The sequence below is a fragment of the Mobula birostris genome, chromosome 15, assembly GCF_030028105.1.
Source record: "Mobula birostris isolate sMobBir1 chromosome 15, sMobBir1.hap1, whole genome shotgun sequence".
NCBI lineage: Eukaryota > Metazoa > Chordata > Chondrichthyes > Myliobatiformes > Myliobatidae > Mobula > Mobula birostris.
Genome location: NC_092384.1, coordinates 29,994,759 through 30,014,647, shown reverse-complemented (window position 1 = coordinate 30,014,647; position 19,889 = coordinate 29,994,759). Strand labels below are relative to the sequence as shown.

The following is a 19,889-nucleotide window of genomic DNA, read 5'->3' as shown; positions in this document are numbered from 1 at the left end:
TATACATGGAAATCCAAACCCTCTATTAACATGGGCCATCATAAAGATCTTCTTGCTTATTCACTTGTCTTTAAGTCACTAAGTAGAGCAAAGTATAAATTGTAAGAAACTAGCTTCTGTAGATCAACAAAACTGGAAAATGGCTGGATTGTTTTAAAAGACCCCCAATAATGTTAAAATACAAATTATTCAAAAGTAGGGTGTTTTTTCAGGGATATCTCCATTTTCATCTATATTAATTTTACTTCATCAGTTTAGCATATTTAATTAAATATGTTATGCATGTTTTGTTAAAAATTTTTATTGGAGAGAGACAGTTAACATTTCTCAGAATCTTGATGAAGGATTTCGACTCAAAACATTGACTGTTTACTCTTCTCCATAGATGATACCTGGCCTGCTGAGTTCCTCCAGCATTTTGTGTGTATTGCTAACATTCTCAGAAGATAATCAAAATCTTTCACATCTGCATGAATCAGTTGTTCACTCTGACAAGAGGTTGAATTCTGTACAGTGACTTAATCTAATCCACTAAATGGAGAATGTAAAGAGTTGGAGCACAATTTTTGAACCTCAGTGAAAATGTGAAGAATTGATTTAGTTGGATATGAGATATTGTTCACGTCCCAATTAGTACAGTCATTATCCCTCAACCATCAGACTTTAGAACTTCAATCACCCCAACACTGAACTGATTGCACAACCTACGGACTCAGTTTTAAGGACTCTACAACTCACGTTCTCAATATTTATTTATTTATTTATTTTCTTTTTGTATTTACATCGTTTTTTTGTCTTTTGCACATTAGTTGTTTGTCCATCTCAGTCGTGTGCTGTTTTTGATTCTATTACATTTCTTTCTATCTACTGTGAATGCCCACAAGAAAATTAATCTCATGGTAGTATATTGTGACATATGTGTACTTTAACAATAAATTTACTTTGAACTTTGTATTATTAAACTACACTCAATTGTGTAATTCCAAACTTCTAATTTGCAGAAGACACTCTGTAGGGGTTGATTTTGTTTTTAGTGTAGCCCAGTTTAGATAATTTAAACCGGCATAAACCTGGACCAATCTGTTAAGTGTTTCCTTCTGGTCACATGCTTCCTCCTTGAATCTTAATGCATTCTATAGCCATATAAGTAAAGTTATACATATGTCAACAATGTCAAGTAACATTCAAGCTTTGGTCTTTTGATAAACGATGGTATCACATTGCTGAAAGTGTAACGCATTGTTTAATATTCAAAGAAATATATACAAGGGAACAGATTTATTTCTTGAGCTGTTTTGGTTTGGTTTGTATGCACAAGGCCATGCCACTTTCAAGTTAAGCTTCCATAGATGTTTTACCACTGTGCCTCTGTTCCATTTGTTTGAGAGGCTCTGGCCCATATTTTGCAAATCTTCAAGATTCCAACATACCACCAGGCTTATTTTTGACTTAATTTTCCCACAGTATATACTAGGGGCCTTTGTACTGAAGCCAACTGACATGTGTAGTTAACAAAAAGGGACTTGCACGTGTTTGTTATTCTGTCTATTCATGTTATGATGTAAATCATGCCGGAAGAATGCTTTATGATAAAAGTTCTCAAGTGCTAACATTGAATATTTTCTAACAACTGCATCAATAGCAGATTACTTCCATTGCAAAATCAGTTAATACTCTGTCCTTATGGCATAGAAGCAGACAATTTCAGCCCATCAACTCTTTGCCAACTCACAGAACAATCCATTCAACCACTCGGCTTCCCAATAATCAATGTTTACTACATCCCCCAAAACCCCTCCCAGATTCTGTTACCCAATATACAAGAAGCAGTCTACAGTGGTCAGTGAGCATATCAATCTTCATGTGTTTGTGATGTGGAAGGAAACCAAGTAGCCATGTGGACACATGCACACTCCACACAGTGCGCAGGGTTAGATTTGGACCTGGGTCACCATAGTGTGAAGCAGCAGCTTTACTATCTCCACTGCTGTGCTAGCTGAATATTTTCAAGTGTTAATTTCAATAGTATTGGCAATGATCCTTGTGTTTGCTTATAATACTAAAAGTGCTAAATGTATCTTTAAACAGTATATTCAAAATTATAGTTCTGTGTAAATCCCTCATTCAAAAGTTCCAAGTTGAACAATTTAAATTAAAAATATTAACACCACTTTATGAGCTCTATTTGTTTATGTATTTATTTTTAATCTATGGTTCTTGCATTCACTGTTTTTGATTTTAACATAGAAAATCTATGGAGCAACTACATGAGCAAAGGGGAGGTGCTTGAAAAGCGGTCTTTGTCATCTGTTGAAGCTGCTGGATCAAGGAAAAATCTGGCTGTGTATGTTTTTGCAGACATCACTACTACCTTTACCATGTTGGTTGGGATTTTCTTTCCTTCAGTGACTGGTGAGTAAAGTGAATTACTGCAAAGTATTTGTAATTAAGAATGTCTGATAAAATGTACACCACTTTTTTTATGCCGGGAGCTAACTCTTGTCCTAACTTGTTCTAACTTGATGAAAATGTTTGCACTGCTACACATGTTGTTCTGTGAGGGGAAGAGGTTGATAGATTTCTAAAACAGCTTTGTTTTTTCATATATCTACAGCCCTTGATATGGGTATCAATCTGGGTATTTATCACTCAGCTTACTTTCAGCATTAGAAAAGTGGTGGAAGGTGCCATAGACAAAAGCTACTCACTTTTGAACAACCTGTTTGTTGGTGGCCAATTTGGATTTAACCAGGACCACAGATTTCATCACAGCGTCGCTCCAGACATTATCCAAAGACCTGCCAGATGTGAAATGAGAGTGATGGCCCTTGACCTCATGTATTATTTGACACAATGTGGCATTAAGGAGCTCCATTAAAATAGTCAATGGGAATCAGCGGATGCAGTCATACTTTGTTGTTGTGGGAGGTCAATCATCATAGCTCCAGAACATCATGGCAAGAGTTCCTCAGTGCAGTCTTTTTTTCGCCAATCTTCTGTAACTACTTCATCAGTGCCCTTCTTTCCATCATAAGGCCAGAAGTAGGGATAGTCACTGTTTCAGAATGTTCAGTTTGATTCACAGTAAATCAGGCTTCGTCTTCATGCAATAAAATCCAGACAGCATGCAGGCATGGGTGCCTCTGTGGAAAGTTGCATCCATGCCATAGATGCCAGGCAATGACCCTCTGCAATCAGAGAGAGTCTACCCACCTGTTCTTCACATTCAATGGCATTATTATTGCCAAGTCCCCCACTATCATTATCCTTTGTGTCACCATAGACAAGAAACTCACAGCCCACAAGCAAGCTGGAGACTAGGTATACTGACCACCTCACAGCCAATGACATTTACACTGTCTACAAAAAGCAATATTCAAATGTACACTTGCCTTGATGAGTTCAATGCCAGCAACTTGGAACTCAACACATCCTGTAAAAAGCAATTCTTAGATTGGCAGCTTATCAATTCTGAACATTCTCTTCACCACAAGTGCATGATGTTTACTATGTGTACCATTGAAATGTACTAAATTTACTAACCCAGGCTACTCCACCACCATGTCCCAAATTCTGACCTGAGTGGAAGTTGCATGGGAATACCCCAACCTGCAGGCCCTCCTCCAAATTACACACCATCCTAACTTGGAAATGTATCATTTGTCCTTGAATTTTGTCCAAATCCAGCTTTAGAAACCTCACATTCGAAGATTGCAATTTCAGTGGGGCATCATAAATCGTATTAGCATTGTGCAGGATGTTATTTTGGTGCCTCTTTCTTAAAAAAAAATGATACAGGAATTACTGTATCACAGAAAAATTATAGCTGGAAGCTTAATGTCCAAGGATACACATTGTTTCGAAGGGATAGGCAGGAAGGCAGAAGGAGTGGCATTACTCGGTTGGTAAAAAATGAAATCAAATTATTAGAAAGAGGTAACATAGGGTTGGAAGGTGATAATCATTGTGGATAGAGGTAAGGAACTACAAGCATAAAAAGACCCTGATGGGAGTTGTATGCAGACCCGCAAACAGTAGTAAGGATGTGGCCTACAAATTACAACAGAAAATACATACCAAAAGGGCAAAGTTACAATAGCCATGGGGGACTTTAGTAGGCGTGTAGATTGGGAATTTCGAGAGCACCTACGAGATGGCTTTTTAGAACAGCTTGTAATTGAACCCACTAGAAGATCAGCTATTCTAGGCCTGGTGTTGTGCAATGAACCAGAATTGATTAGAGAGATTAAGGTAAAAAAAATCCTCAGGGGCAAGTGATCATAATATGATCGAATTCACCCAGAAATTTGAAAAGGAGAAGCTAAAGTCAAATGTATCAGTATTACAGTGGAGTAAAGGAAATCACAGAGGCATGAGTGAGGGGTTGGCCAGAATTGATTGGAAAGGGACACTGGCATGGATGACAGAGAATAGCAACGGCTGTAACTTCTGGATGTAATTCGGAAGGCATAGAATATGTACATCCCAAAGAGGAATAATTATTCGAAAGGAAAGATGGCACAACTTTGGCTAACAAGAGAATTCAAAGCCAACATAAAAGCCAAAGAGAGGGCATATAATAGAGCAAAAAAAAATTAGTGGGAAGTTAGAAGATTAGGAAGCTTTTAAAAACCAACAGAAGGCAACTAAAAAAGTCACTGAGAAGCTTAAGATGGAATACGAAAGTAAGCCAGGCAATAATATTTTTTAAAAAGCTTCTTCAAAAACATGAAGGGTAGAAGAGAAAGTGAAAACAATGCTAGAGAGATATTAGTGGGGGACAATGAAATAGCAGATGAACTGAATAAGTATTTTGCATCAGTCTTCATAGTGAAAGACACTAGCAGTTGGGTGGAGATTCCAAGTGTCAGGGGGCATGAAGTGTGTGAAGTTACCATAACGAGAGAGAAAGTTCTTGGGAAACTGAAAGGTCTGAAGGTGGATAAGTCACTTGGACCAGATGTTATACACCCCAGAAAGGAGTGGCTGAAAAGATCATGGAGCCATTAGTAATGATACTTCAAGAATCACTAGATTCTGGAATGGTTCTGAAGACTGGAGAATTGCAAATGTCACTCCACTCTTCAAGAAGGGAAAAAGGCAGAAGAAAGGAAAGCATGGACCAGTTTGTCTGACCTCAGTGGCTGGGAAGATGTTGGAGTAAATTGTTAAGGATGCGGTTTTGGGGTACATGGAGGCCCATGATAAAATCGGTCATAGTCAGTGCAGTTTCCTCAAGGGTAAATCTTGCCTGACAAATCTGTTGGAATTCTTTTGAAGAAATAAGCTGGATAGGCCAGAAGAATCAGAGGATGTTGTGTACTTGAATATTCAGAAGGACTTTGACAAGGTACCACACATGAGGCTGCTTAACAAGCTATGAGCCCATGTTATTGCAGGAAAGATGTTAACATGGATAAAGCAGTGGCTGATTGGCAGGAGGCAAAGAGTGGCTGACTGCATGTGACTAGTGGTGTTCCACAGGGATCTTTGTTAGAACCAATTCTTTTTACATTATATGTCAATGATTTTGTTGATGGCTTAGTTGCAAAGTTTGCAGACGATATGAAGATAGGTGGAGAGGCAGATAATTTTGAGGAAGTAGAGAGGCCACAGAAGGACTTAGACAGATTAAGAGAATAGGCAAAGAAATGGCACATGGAATACAGTATCAGAAAGTGTATGGTCATGACCTGTGGTAGAAGAAATGAAAGGGTTGACTATTTTCTAACTGGAAAGAAAATACAAAATACAGCAGGGCAAAGGGACTTGGTAGGCATTGTGCAAGATTCCCGAAAGGTTCATTTGCAGCTTGAGTCTATGGTGAGGAAGGCAAATGTGATGTTAGCATTCATTTTAAGAGAACTAGAATATAAAAGCAAGGATGTAATGTTGAGACTTTATAAAGCACTGATGAGGCCTCACAGAGTATTGTGAGTAGTTCTGGGACCCTTATCTTAGAAAGGATGTGCTGAAACTGGAGAGGGTTCAAAGGAGGATCACAAAAATGATTCCAGTATTGAATGGCTTGTCATATGAAGAGCATTAATTGGCTCTGGGCCTGCATTCAGTGGAATTCAGAGGAGTGAGGGTGACTTCATTGAAATCTATCAAATGGTGAAAGACCATGATAGAGTGGATGTTTCCTGTGATGGGAGAGTCTAAGAGCAGAGGACACAGTCTCAGAGTAGAGGAGCGTCTGTTTAGAACAGAGATGAGGAATTTCTTTAGCCAGAGAGTGGCGAGTCTGTGGAATTCTTCGCCACAGGGAGCCGTGGAGGCCAAGTCTTTATGTATAATTTAAGGCAGAGGTTGATGGATTCTTGTTTGGTCAGGGCATGGAGGGATACAGGGAGAAGACAGTAGATTGGGCCTGAGAGGAAAATTGGATCAACCATGATGAAATGGTGGAGCAGACTTGATGGGCTAAATGGTGTAATTCTGCTCCTATATCTTATGGTTTTATGGTCAAAATATTTTTGAGTGATTACCTTTTCTCCCCACTGTATTTCCCTACCTTTCATTATTTTTGTATTTAGTCTCACCACAATTCCTGGAGTTTTATGGTTATTAACTCAATGTCCTTGCAAATCTGCCAGTTACTCATATCATAATTTTCATACTCGCATAGAACTTTTGTGACAAATTGCTGTATGTTTTTGGGAGCTGCAGTAACTCCCAAAATACGAAATAATGTGCAAAACATTTATGTGCATAATCTTTATATATGGCATGTTTTTTGCTATGAAATTAAACACAGGTATATGGAAGTTGTTCAGTGAACCTTTGCTATACTTAGAACATTGAACACTCGTCTGTGCAAATAAAAGTTATGTATGGACAGTCGTATTTAAATAGTACTAATTTTATAATTATCATTTTCATTCACTCATGTTCTTTATTTAACATTGCCCAATGGATAAATGTCAGTGTTCTGTTCCATTTCTGAACCAGATTTGAACTGACTCTTCCAATTAGGATTTAAAATTTAAACGCTTCTTTATGACTTTTTGGAATATATGTATAGTACAAGTACAATAATAAATAAAACAGCTTGTGGATGACTGATTGCATCTATATCAACCAAGAATGGAACTATCAAAATCAAAACAAACTGCTGGAGGTCTTCTAAAAAAGAGTAGGAAAATAATGAGAACATTCAGCATGTGAGGCAGTATCTGGTACCTGAAAAAAGATAACCTTTGTGGATTGAAAATCGTAAGTCAGAACTGAGAAAGAGAAAAGAAGTCCACTTTCAAGTGGCAGAGAGGTTGAGAAATGCATAGTACAATAGGGATACCTTGGGCTTGAGTTGCCATGGGAATAAACTGTTTATGAAGTATGTTCATGCTTTTACCTCTTGTGAGAGGTTTTGCCTTTTACCACCTCTCATGCAGTGAATTACAAACCATCTCAACTAATTCAGTTCCATGCTAATTTTTCTACTTAATATTAAAACTGTTTTTCTAACTGATTTTTTCAGTCAAGAAAGGTGGATTTTTTGTTTGCCGGAACTGTTGATCAACCCAAAGGTCTCTGACTAATGCCTTCTATTCTTTGAATAGATACTGCAATCTCTAGTATTCCCCGTCTTTGCTGAATGTATCTCTTCCTTGCCACAGAAATGGGATATCTAATCTCTTTGTCACCTTTCTTTTCAATAAAACTTTTGACTGACCTTTCTTGGTTATTATTATTTGTGACCAACATTTGAAAGATTTTGTTCAATGGATTTAAGTGAGAGTATCATGCACTTGAAACTCCTTTATCATCCATCCCATCCTACATGAAACCTTTGCCCTTCCGGCAGGTAATGAAGTAACCTCCTCTTGAAGTATGCTGATTATTGAGCACTTAGCCTCACAAATGCAATGGTGCCATATGCTGCTCAAGGTCTGAAATGCAGATTACAGGTGATGGTTGATGCGCCTGATATGCTTCTGCGTCAAATCTACGCCGTAGGTACTGCGTACCCTACACCATACCCTATGCCGTAGGGTGACGTGCACCTCCCTAAAAAAGTAACTCACACGTCGCGGCGACACAGACCACAACAACTGTGATTGGTCCGCTTGGTAGCATCGCATTTCCTCCTACGCATTTCTGGTTGCTTTTCTCCGCCATGTCTGTACACTGATGTGAAATAAATGGTTGGAGACGATGAACCAAATCGTCAAATCTACCTACCGACATCTGAAGATATTTGAAATGCGTTTCCTCATCCATGTCTCTCACTCGCGAAGAAACTCAACACAGTGGCATAGAAGCCCCACCGCCAACTAGCGCTTTGGCAGTGAATTGCAGAGCAACGCAGACACAACAACGCATGCTCACTACAGCGTAGAGCTACGCAGAAGTATAAATCAGGCCTACGGCGTAGCCTGTACGCAGAGGTATAAATCAGGCCTACAGCATAGCCCGTACGCAGAGGTATAAATCAGGCTTTACTGCTTGTGTGGTTGTCCAAGATGCAAACAGCATCCTGAATGTCACACGTGGTTCAGGAAGTGCATTCAAATGAACTAAAGTTATCTGCCCTGACTTTTACTCAACTACTCTCAGCTTTATTTCTTTTACTTTGTTTAAAAAATGATTATGTTCTCAACTTAATAGCCATCAATTCCTCGTTCACCTTCTTTACCAAATCCCATCCCAATTCACAACCACATTCCATACATCCAGTTCTTCCCCGCGTTCCAATTGTTAATTCACTAGGTAAATTACCCCTTGAAACTGTATTTTTACAATCACTTAAAGCAAAAACTTGCCTCTCTGAAAAGCAACAGTCCAGGCATTTCCAGTTCATTGGAAAAGATTGGTGATGCTCCATGTGACGTTCCTAATGAAACTGTGGCATTTTAGAAACATTTTGTTTATTGTAAGTAATTCTACAATACGTAAGATTCATGTTTGATATCACTGGCATATGTCATGAAATTTGTTGTTTTGCTGCAGCAATATACTGTACAATATTAAAGAATATAAATTACAAGAAGAAGAATATTTTAAAAAATAAATTAAATATGTAGTACAAAAAGTGAGGGAAAAAATATTGAGGTAATGTTCATGTCCATTCAGAAACCTGTGGTGAAGGGGAAGAAGTTGTTCCTGAAATGTTGAGTATGTGACGTCAGGCTCCTGTACCACCTCGATGGTAGCAATGAGAAGAGGCGTGTCTTGAGTGATGGGAGTATTTAATGATGGATGCCTCCTTTTTGAGGCATCACCTTTTGAATGTGTCCTGGGTGCCTGGGAGGATAGTGCCCATGATGGAGCTGGCTGAGTTTACAACTTTATCCTGTGCAATGGCACCTCCATGCCAGGCAGTTAGAATACTCTCCACAGCACATCTGTAGAAATTTGCAAGTAGGAAATACAGTTGGTTTTGGAAATACATTTTTACTGTAAATGAAGGCTGTCCCTAGGTCATGTAGTGTATTTTAATTTGATGTGTGATAAGAATAGAATTATCATAATGCTGCTAGGTAAGTTGTATATTTGTTCTTTACCTAATAAAAATTAAAAGTTGTACCTGCAGATTTACATGCAATTTCTAATCTTTTCTGCCACATTCAATGTTCTACTCATTTTATCTATTAGTTTATGTGAAGTATAAGTTGTATTTATAACCAGAATTTAGATTTCATTGTCACTATAATATCCATTTTCTGCGTCTATGTGTTAGGTATCATGGCTGGTTCCAATAGATCAGGAGATCTGAAGGATGCACAGAAATCTATTCCTGTTGGTACAATCTTTGCTATTGCTACAACATCACTGATTTGTATCCTTTTTTATTCAATTGAAAATACTGCAGCATATTTTGCAACTTATCTCTAAATTTAAAATCTGAGTTGGTGTTTCGGGCAGTTTTAATAATTCCATGCAGTATGAAGCAGTTTGTTTGCTTTTCTCTGTTAATTATCGCTCAGATGATTTATTGACAATTAAAGAGAAGAGAGGTCCTGACTTGATTTATTTTAATTAATTGCCAGTACTATTATTACATGTAATTATCCATTTGTTCCCTTTGAATTTTCACTGTGGCTCAGTTAGTGCTATTCTCTCCTTTAGGTCAGCTGATTCTAATGTTCAAGTTGATTCCAAATACTCAAATACACTATCTAAGCTGGCACATCAGTTAAGTTCTAAAGGAATTATGCACTTGCCAGGTATCATTATTTTAATGAATAGCAATAGATCTCCCTAATTGTGGTTGGAATTTGACTTCCAAAATATTTTAATAACTGGGTAAATGGCACATTGCTTTTTGTTGGATTCTTAGACGAAATTGGATGTTGTATCTGCTACAGTAGTGTTACTGCAGTGACTTTTTTTAAAAAAGGCAATTAATTAACTGTTCTAGCATTTATGCATACTGCAGTAGGCACCATATAAAACCAATCCTTTCTTTGTCTGCTGGGAAGTCTAATCTGCATGTCCTATTTTCTTAAGTTTATGTTGGCATTCTTTGGTTTAGAGTTTGGATTTTAAAGTGCCGTTGGGATTCACTTTATCTGCTTCCTTAATCAACTGAAGGAATATTTTCATTCCAGGCCTGGAAACAGTAATCAATTCCTGCCAGTTTTGTCATTCATTGTAGTTTAATTTCTGAACGCTTTAATTTGCTTGAATTCTCTGCTTTTGAGAAGAGGTGGCTATTCTAAATATTTATTAAACAATATTGTTTGAAGAAGTCTACCTGGTTTCTTTTTTTCCCAGAAAAGGCCTGGTGTCCAGAAATCTATAATACAGTACATGATTCAATTCAATTGTTAATAAGATTTTTACCAAATTCTGCAAAATACCAGTACAGCTGACATACCATTCCTGTTTAGATTTCTGGGTTGAAAATGGAAGAACGTTTGTACAAACCACACCTGCAGTTAATTGGAGAAGATGTACAATACTTAAAAAATTATGAACTTTGTACTCTTGAGGTTTGGAATAATGATTTTAATATTCCAAATCATGATGTTAGCTTGTAAAATCCACTCTGTTTATTAACTAAGTACTTTTTCCAGCAGTATATAAATTTGAATCAAGTGACAGGACTGGCTCAATGCATTGAATGACCTAATTCTGCTCCCTATGTCTTATTGTCTATGTCTATATGGACTTTTCTTGACTGTCGATCAGACTTGAGTAGTGTGATATTATTTGGAGCCTGCATTGAAGGTGTTGTGCTTTGTGATAAGTAAGTTCTATCATTTTAAAAACTAAACACCTCAGTTCAAAATATATTTGATTTGTCTATTGTATTTATTGTTTACCAATAAAATTATTTGTACTTAATCATTAATCTTTTCTTAAAGTATAAATATTGATAACTATCATACCTTGAAAAATAATATTGTTAATTAAAACCAAAGTTGTAATTTAATTTATCTCTGTGCATGGAGGAAATGTGTACATTGTGCCCATTTTCCTTATTAGTCTGTCCCCACAGTACTAGATCTTTCCCAGCCAGTGCCAAGCTACAAATATACACTAATTTGTTGGTTGTTTGATCTGATGGATAGACCATTACCCAAATACTTTGTAAAATTTTGATCCTTTGATCCTTTTTTGCACAAAAATACTGAGTTTGTGTTCACCAGTCCACTTACCCCAACTTCTCATCCCAGCCTTGGCCTCTGATGAGAGATTTACCTGAGGTGAGAGTGATATCAAAGTATTTGTGACATTAAGGGGCCCTGATGGAACTGAATCCCTTGAGAGTTGAGGGTGTCTGTTTCCTGGCATCAAGAAAGATGGTAGTGAAAGCCAATCATTTTCACCCGAACTGGTAGTATGGGTGCTCCTTCAGCCAATGTCCTGCATCCAACCATCTCCATCTGTTTTGTTGGTGGTCTTCGACACAGATATTTGAATTTGCATTGAAGGGTTCAATTCCCTTTCCAACCATGTGAATTGCGAATTAGTCCCTGCCTACAAGCATCAAGTGAGAGCACAGTATACAGGCTCAGAAAGATAAATGCAGGGTAACATCTGTGCCCTGCATATAATAATAATGTTATGTCCTTAGTCCAATATCACAATAGTTTATATGACTGATGCACTTCCTGTAGTTTTTGATCCTGTTTATCATAAAATCACTGGTGGCAGGTTTTCTTCTTCACCTGTGCCATTACCCACTGCTGTAGGTAATGCCATCTGTTATATTAACAAACTAACCATTATGAAGCCTCTGTGATGTTTGTTCTCTCACCTCTCGCCTTTCAAAGATATTGACAGAGTTTTTATTCTTGGGCACAATGCAGCAAAAAATCCTTGTCAGCAAGAAATCCAGGTCAACTAACAGATGCTATCTTATCTCTCAGTTTATAATATGTGTGGCCTTAAGTGGGGTTAATGATACCAGTTAGGAGACCATCAGACCACCTGACCTATTTTACTAATCAACCAGACCATGGGTGATCCAGGCTTCATTTATCTCTCTTTAACCCATATCCATTGATGCTCTCAGCTATTAAAAAAAACTTACCAGTTTTGGTTTTGAAATAATTAATTTATGAGCATTCACAAATTGTTCAGGCATCCATCTTTTGATAAATGATGGTATGACAGTCTCTCCTGATTTTTATCCTTAATTGACTTGGTTGCAATTTTGAAAAGGAACAGACAGCAATCATTTTGTATCCATTCTATCTGATTGCCATTGTTTTAATGTACATATTCAGAACACACCTCAGCTTCTTAATCTCAATATCTCATTGAAAGTAACTTTGATGCATTGAAAGAGACCAAAAATATTTGATGTTAAAATTACATGATTTTAAAGAATACTTTTTGATCTTGCAAGTCAGTGCAATAATACTTGAAGCTTTAATGTTGAAGTATGGCGTACAATTTGTTGACTAAGTTATAGAGCACAGGTTCCTAACCTGGGGTCCATGGACTCCTTTGTTTAATGGTATTGGTCCATAGCATAAAAAAGGTTGGCAACTCCTGTTATAGAGCAATGATGGCAAACCTTTTTGAGACAGTGTGCCCCAATTGGCAATAATCTTCTAATAAATTCTCTTGCATACCATAGTAATTTTGAGCAGAGATTATCATTGCTTAATGAATTAGTAACAATAGTTTGGACTCCTTTTAGAAAGGAGGAGGAGTCCTGTTGCTTATTTACATGGCTTCATTAATAAAAGTAGAACACAGATTGAAATAAATGAAGCATTTTAGAAAGCCTATTCAAAAATTACTGATAGAAGCATTTTCAAATGACAATTGGAAAATAACATAATTTCTAAATTATAATTATTCTAAATTATTGTACCTCATATATAAGAAATGTAAATGTGAAATTATAAGCTTTGATTCATATCCATAAAAGATCCTATAATTAAACTTACCAAGCTTATCACTGAAAACAATGACTCGTGAATATGGTGATGGAAAAACTGTTAATCTTGCCATTAAGATTTTCAGGCAGTTAGAAGTTTCAGGAATAGAATTCCATGGCTTTGGGACTTCATTGACTGGATTATTATGGTTTGATCCAGTCTCTTTCAAATCACCACTCCTGCCTTTCCTATCATTTGAACGTTTTTGTTTCTTTGCTGGTGTATCTAATGTTCTGAACAAGCTGCAAAAGAGTAAACTTAATTTAAAAATATCTCACATGTAAACTTAAATACCCCATTGAATATGTTGTCAAATTGTTTCCAGTTGTGAAACTAGTTTCACATAACTTCAGTCTGCTTGTCTAAAGAGAAACACTTTTGCTTTCTCTGTTTATTTGTCCTTAGATGCCATACCTCCCATTAATGTGCTATTATACAAATACATTTTTACCAATTTACAATGAAGTACAGCATAGTCTAGCTCTTCCAACTTAGTAACTTGACTTACTTCAGAAAATTATGGGTCAATAAATTGTGCCAACTTTTCCTAAACCTTTTGTTTTGTGTAATAATTCTATTGTTCTAATATACATACTTTGAACGCTACGGATAGTTTTACACTTTTCAGTTGGATATCATCATTTATATTTTATCTTTCACTTTCCTGTCCAGGTATGGTGATGCAGTGAGGAAAAATCTGGTAGTCGGAACTCTAGCCTGGCCTTCTCCCTGGGTTATTGTGATAGGTTCTTTTTTCTCAACATGTGGAGCTGGTTTGCAGAGTTTAACTGGAGCTCCACGGTTATTGCAAGCAATAGCTAAAGACAATATCATCCCTTTCTTGAGGGTTAGTAGCATATGCATATATATTATTAACGTGTTCTGATTAGACACCTTCCCTTCCGGAACTTCCCAGATGTATTCTTTGAAAATGATTCTGCTGATTAGTACTGTATACCTGTTCTTTGTGCTTAGTTATTAATGAAAACTTTCAAATCTGTTATGGTTGCCAACTTGAATAATTTTTTGCAAATCCCAATCCATTTTTCTATTCATGCTGGTTCATTTGTACTTAATCCCAAATATATTCAAATAGTTAAAAAATTAACCTGTATAACCAGGTAGATTTTTCTTAAATCATCAAGTTAATCTTTGGCATATTGTATAAAACTGATGGGAAGGGATAACTGATTTCACCTTCCATTTATTGACTGCTTAACCCTTATCCACATAATCAATTTGATGTAATGATGACTTAATTAGCTACCTTTACAAATTTATATGAAAAAAAGCATTGCAGACTGTTTCGATTCTCATCTGCTTTCTCATTATATTTGCCAGTGACCCATTCTGTATTTTTTAGTTGCTAATGTACCTTTATATTTAAGGCAGAGGTTGATAGATCCTTGATTGGTCCGGGCATGAAGGAATTCCAGGGAGAAGGCAGGAGATTGGGGCTGAGAGCAAAATTGGATCAGCCATGATAAAATGGCAGAGCAGACTCGATGGACCAAATGGTCTAGTTCTGCTCCTATATCTTATGGACTTCTGGCCTTACAACATGCCATGATTGTCCTCCTCAATATCTGAAAGTAATACACACCAATAAAATAGACCAAATGAAGGGGTAGTACAGGGGAGTATTGTTCATTTGGAGGAATACTGAAAGTCCGCACACCTACTGCAGAACTCCTGAGGTCTCAAGGCATTGGGACAAACACAAAGGAACTTTTCCTCGTTTACCATCTGCTGCTAGTCCACTATTAAACAATGTTTAGAAGAAACACTGTAAATAGCCAGGTCAGAGAAAGTAATCTGGTCATCAATGGCATAAAAACAGAGCTTGGAAAAAGCGACGTAATGGACTTTTAACATCGTAAACCAGCAAGTTGTTTGTTATGTCTCCCCACTCGCCAGTGAAAAACAGAGACACCTTTTTCTCCCTTATTAGGGAGAGAGAGAATCTGTGGTATGTCGTATTCCGGATGAAATGCGAAGTCTTTGGGATAACTGCTGGGGGTGGGGGGGGCGACTTTGGGTTTCCTACGTTTATCTGTCGTTCGTTCTTTGGGGCACTTCTCTGTTTTTGTGGATGTTTGCAAAGAAAAAGCATTTCAGGATGTATATTGTATACATTTCTCTAACATTAAATTGGACCTTTGAACTTATTTTCCTTTATGTATTAATTAGCAGTTGTGAAAATAAATATTGCCTCAAAGCAATTACGTCATTGCACTGAATGATTAGGAACTAAAATGTTGTTACTAATGGTGCTGAACAAAAGCTTTTTTTTAAAGTTTTAAGTCCAGGTTTGCCTTTTTTATTGACTTTAGGTTTCTTTCTCGTACATCAACATTTTGCCAGTGAATAAAAAAAAGCAAAATAATGAAACTTCTTAAGAATATTCATATATAATTTGTGTTAAGCATCAAAAGAGTTTGCAGTGTTCCATAGCATTAGAGATGATTGTTCCTTTATTTTGTTATTCACTTCCCTCAACCAGTGTCAATTTACCTTTTGACTTAACGATTTCATTGCTGAGCTGATGAACTGAATCAGAAATATTAATGCAACTTTATGCTTATGATTTAGAATGAGAAGATTGACAATATTTTTAATATTGCAGGTATTTGGCAATGGAAAAGTCAATGGAGAACCAACCTGGGCTCTTCTTTTGACAGCCATCATTGCAGAATTTGGAATACTCATTGCTTCACTTGACATGGTGGCTCCCATTCTTTCAATGTAAGTGGATATCTCAATCAGTGATTTCATCTTTCAATGTCATCAGTTTCACTCATTTCTACATCCCTTGTATAACTCCTCATTTAACATTTTCTTCCACATCCCTTTTACATTTTTTTCTGTATTTGTTATTTTTTCCAAAGGAGAAAAATGTATTAACTTGACCATTTTCAGGAAACCTTACAGTGCTCACTGAATGTATCAAAGTGAAGTATTTACATTATATGAATAAATATAAGGATAGGACCCTAAAATTGGCTTTCTTTATATTTCAAGTTGCCCCTAAATATTTAACAGATAAATCCTGTCAATGTGAAGAGAAAGAGCTTTCTGTTCTCTCCTTTTGATTACTTAATTTTGGTCTAGTACATTTTGCATCAACATTAAGTCAAGTCTCCTAATCATTTTTAAAGCATTCTTACTGATTTTACATCAGTAATTGCTTTGGTTTTATTGCTAATGCAAATCTCTCTTCCTGCAATCAAAATTGTGAAAATCAGAAGTACAGCTACATGTTTTAAATTGTTCAAAAGATTTAGATTGGCTGAGCTGTGCATTTCATCAGCCTTTGTTTCAAGGTTTTTTTTTCCTTTTTAGCTTGGTAATTTCTTGTAGGAAGTCAGAATGATATTAAGTTAAATTGCAGAGTTGAAGCATGAATATTGTGTAGAATTTGATATTCTGAAAAGCTTGTAAAATGATAACATGTAAAAGAAATATGGCAAAAGGTTGTCATTAGCCAACTAAATGCAAAGTCTATCTTTCAGTAATCTTCATTTGGTGGTTATTTTAAGGATTTCCTTGACAGAATGGCAATTAGGATGTTAAAGTTGTCTCAGTGACTGCAGGGGAAAATGTCCAGATGGATCTCTATCATATTTCATTTCACCCATTAAGGATAAAATGAATATCACTGAGACAGTGCAATATTGCAAACTTAAGGTTTGATCACTTCCTGTCCTAACAGTGAATGATTAGGACTTTGTCACAATTTATTCTCTTTTTTTTCTGTTTGCACTTGGCATTTTGCAATTCTTTATACATGTTAGGAATACAATGTTTATTAAAAGATTCCTAACTCAGGTTCTGGCTCATACACTGTTGCTCATATTCCTACTGCTTGTTCTCTTTTAGAAAATACTTCACCAATTTGTGAATTTTAGTAATGATCAAAAGATGCTGAGAAGTGCAAGTAGATTGATAGATACAGTATATTGAGAAGTTTGGGGTTGGGGTGACTGTTGCTGGAGGGAAGAAATTTAAAAAGAGGGGAAATAGTTTAATGAGTTGCACGACACAGAAACGCCCAATACGTTCATGCTGCCCATCTATTCTGACCTTTTTATCCATTTACATAAATTTCATTTGAACACTAAAAGTATGTAATATACAATCAGAATAAAAGTAATTTTCAATAATTGAGTTTTGTGATATTGTGTGAAAAAATTGTAGTTGCTGGACAAGATCCCAGTTTCCTTTCATGAATGACTATTTGTCCCCCACCACCATCAACACCATTTGATAAGTGAATATGTAAGGAAAAGGGGACAATTTAAACCAACAATTTCCAGCATCTTTTTTGATCTTTAGAAATTTTTTTAAAAACTGATCTTTCCATTCATGTTTTGCAGGTTTTTCTTAATGTGTTATTTGTTTGTTAATCTGGCCTGTGCAGTTCAGACGCTTCTACGAACACCCAACTGGCGTCCCAGGTTTAAATATTATCATTGGTAAGGTGCTAAATCCATCAATAATAACTATTCACTTTTATTCTTGTGAAAGGTTATTAGTTTGTTTATGTTTAATCTAGAATACTTTAATTGGCAGCAGAATAAGTTGCAGATCGGTGTGATTTGTAACATTTGAAATTGTATTTCATTACCATAAGTCTACGGATCTTGGGTAATTGTATGCATTTAAATTATGAGTGAAAGTGAATTAGAGTGATTTTAGTTATTTTCCTTTGATCATAGCACCATGAATACTTAATAGTTAATTTTTAAAAATCTTTAAAATAGTTTTCTTAAAGCCCTATAAAATGTAAATCTGGGTAAAGCTTTATTTTAATTTATTATCTTTTTTTTTCTTGTAGGGCTTTGTCTTTTTTAGGAATGAGCATGTGTCTTGCATTAATGTTCATTTCTTCGTGGTATTATGCTCTTGTGGCCATGGTCATTGCAGGAATGATTTACAAATATATTGAGTACCAGGGGTAAGTATTAAAGGAGTTTTCCTGATTACTTGATGCTCAGGTTCTTTGATTTCTCAAAATTATTTCTCTGCTCTTTTTTTCTAAAAAGTCTTAAAACTTTAAAGACTCCAAGATACAATTTGTTTCAGGAACTTCAACATAACAATAGAGGCCCAGAATTTGCTGAATTACTACTCTGCTGTATTATTACTGCATGCTAGAAACTATACTGTGGGTAATTTGGGCTATTTCTGGTACCACAACATATTTCCTAAAACATTCTTAAAATTCTGCTTTTTCTCAGGCATTTCTGTTTCAAATTATCTAATTTCTACTTATTACTTCTATTCCAAAATGGTGAAAAAGCTCAATCCCCATTAATAGCAAAGATAAAATAATCAAATTTAATGAATTCATGTCAGCAAGATCGTCACTACCACTTGCATTGTTACAGAATTAAAGTAAAATCAACACATAGAATACCTGTTAAAAGTCTAAAATTATTTGTACTAGTTTCCCACATGGCTAAATGTTGTATTTTGTGGAAAAAATAAGGTTACCCTTGAAATGCCATGACGTTGAATCTTGGGTTGGTTGTCCTCTTCAATTAGTTTCTGATGTCAATCACGGATGAAGTAAATCATTTTTAATATTGCTGTCTCCCAGCCAGAACCTCATGATAGAGGTTACGTTATAGGAAAAATTTATTGTGGTAATAGTCAGTCACAAAAATAAATAACTAAATATATTGGGTTGAAATTCACACAGAAATCAGCATTCAGAATTAACTTCTGTGTTTCTACACTACTCACTGCCCACTACAGTCACTGTGTGATAGTCATAGTCACACTTTATTGATCCCAAGGGAAATTGGGTTTCGTTACAGTTGCACCAACCAAGAATAGAGTATAAATATAGCAATATAAAACCATAAATAATTTAATAATAATATGTAAATTATACCAGGACCAGCCTATTGGCTCAGGGTGTCTGACCTTCCAAGGGGGGAGTTGTAAAGTTTGATGGCCACAGGCAGGAATGACTTCCTATGACGCTTAGTGTTGCATCTCGGTGGAATGAGTCTCTGGCTGAATGTACTCCTGTGCCCAACCAGTACATTATGTAGTGGATAGGAGACATTGTCCAAGATGGCATGCAGCTTGGACAGCATCCTCTTTTCAGACACCACAGTCAGAGAGTCCAGTTCCAAACCCACAATGTTAGTGAAGAGAGGGTAGAGTAATTTCCATTTGAGAAAATGAAACGTCAGTAGAGAATAATTCAAATCCTAGAAAAGTGATTCCAGGCATATGGAGGCTGGGCAGGACTTCCACCTTGGACTATTTTTTTATATTATAGATTAGAGATATTTACATATTGCTGGACATTTCCAGTGCTCTCTGTAGTGACGATAGACTTCTGACATCAAGGAGAAAACATGTCACTGTTGTCCCATGTGGACTTAAAGCTTTGATTCATCAGGTAATAGTGATCAATTTGGTTTCTCAGAAACATTAACTGGTTACTTTTGGAAAAGAGACTTTGCAAGTTGCCCAATGTAACATTTTTTGCCTACCTGCATTTACTAGTTTTGTGCTGAACCAAGG

General features: G+C 36.3%; 1 protein-coding gene across 1 annotated transcript in view; it reads left to right on the top strand.

The window, feature by feature from the left end:
• Positions 1 to 19,889, top strand: part of slc12a4 (solute carrier family 12 member 4) — a 77,586-nt gene that overhangs the window by 36,623 nt on the left and 21,074 nt on the right. The window contains exons 9-15 of the mRNA XM_072279543.1: positions 2,248 to 2,412; positions 9,686 to 9,784; positions 11,140 to 11,197; positions 14,019 to 14,193; positions 15,973 to 16,091; positions 17,723 to 17,821; positions 18,184 to 18,303. Coding sequence (XP_072135644.1) covers positions 2,248 to 2,412; positions 9,686 to 9,784; positions 11,140 to 11,197; positions 14,019 to 14,193; positions 15,973 to 16,091; positions 17,723 to 17,821; positions 18,184 to 18,303 — 835 coding nt within the window. The remainder of the gene's footprint in view (positions 1 to 2,247; positions 2,413 to 9,685; positions 9,785 to 11,139; positions 11,198 to 14,018; positions 14,194 to 15,972; positions 16,092 to 17,722; positions 17,822 to 18,183; positions 18,304 to 19,889) is intronic.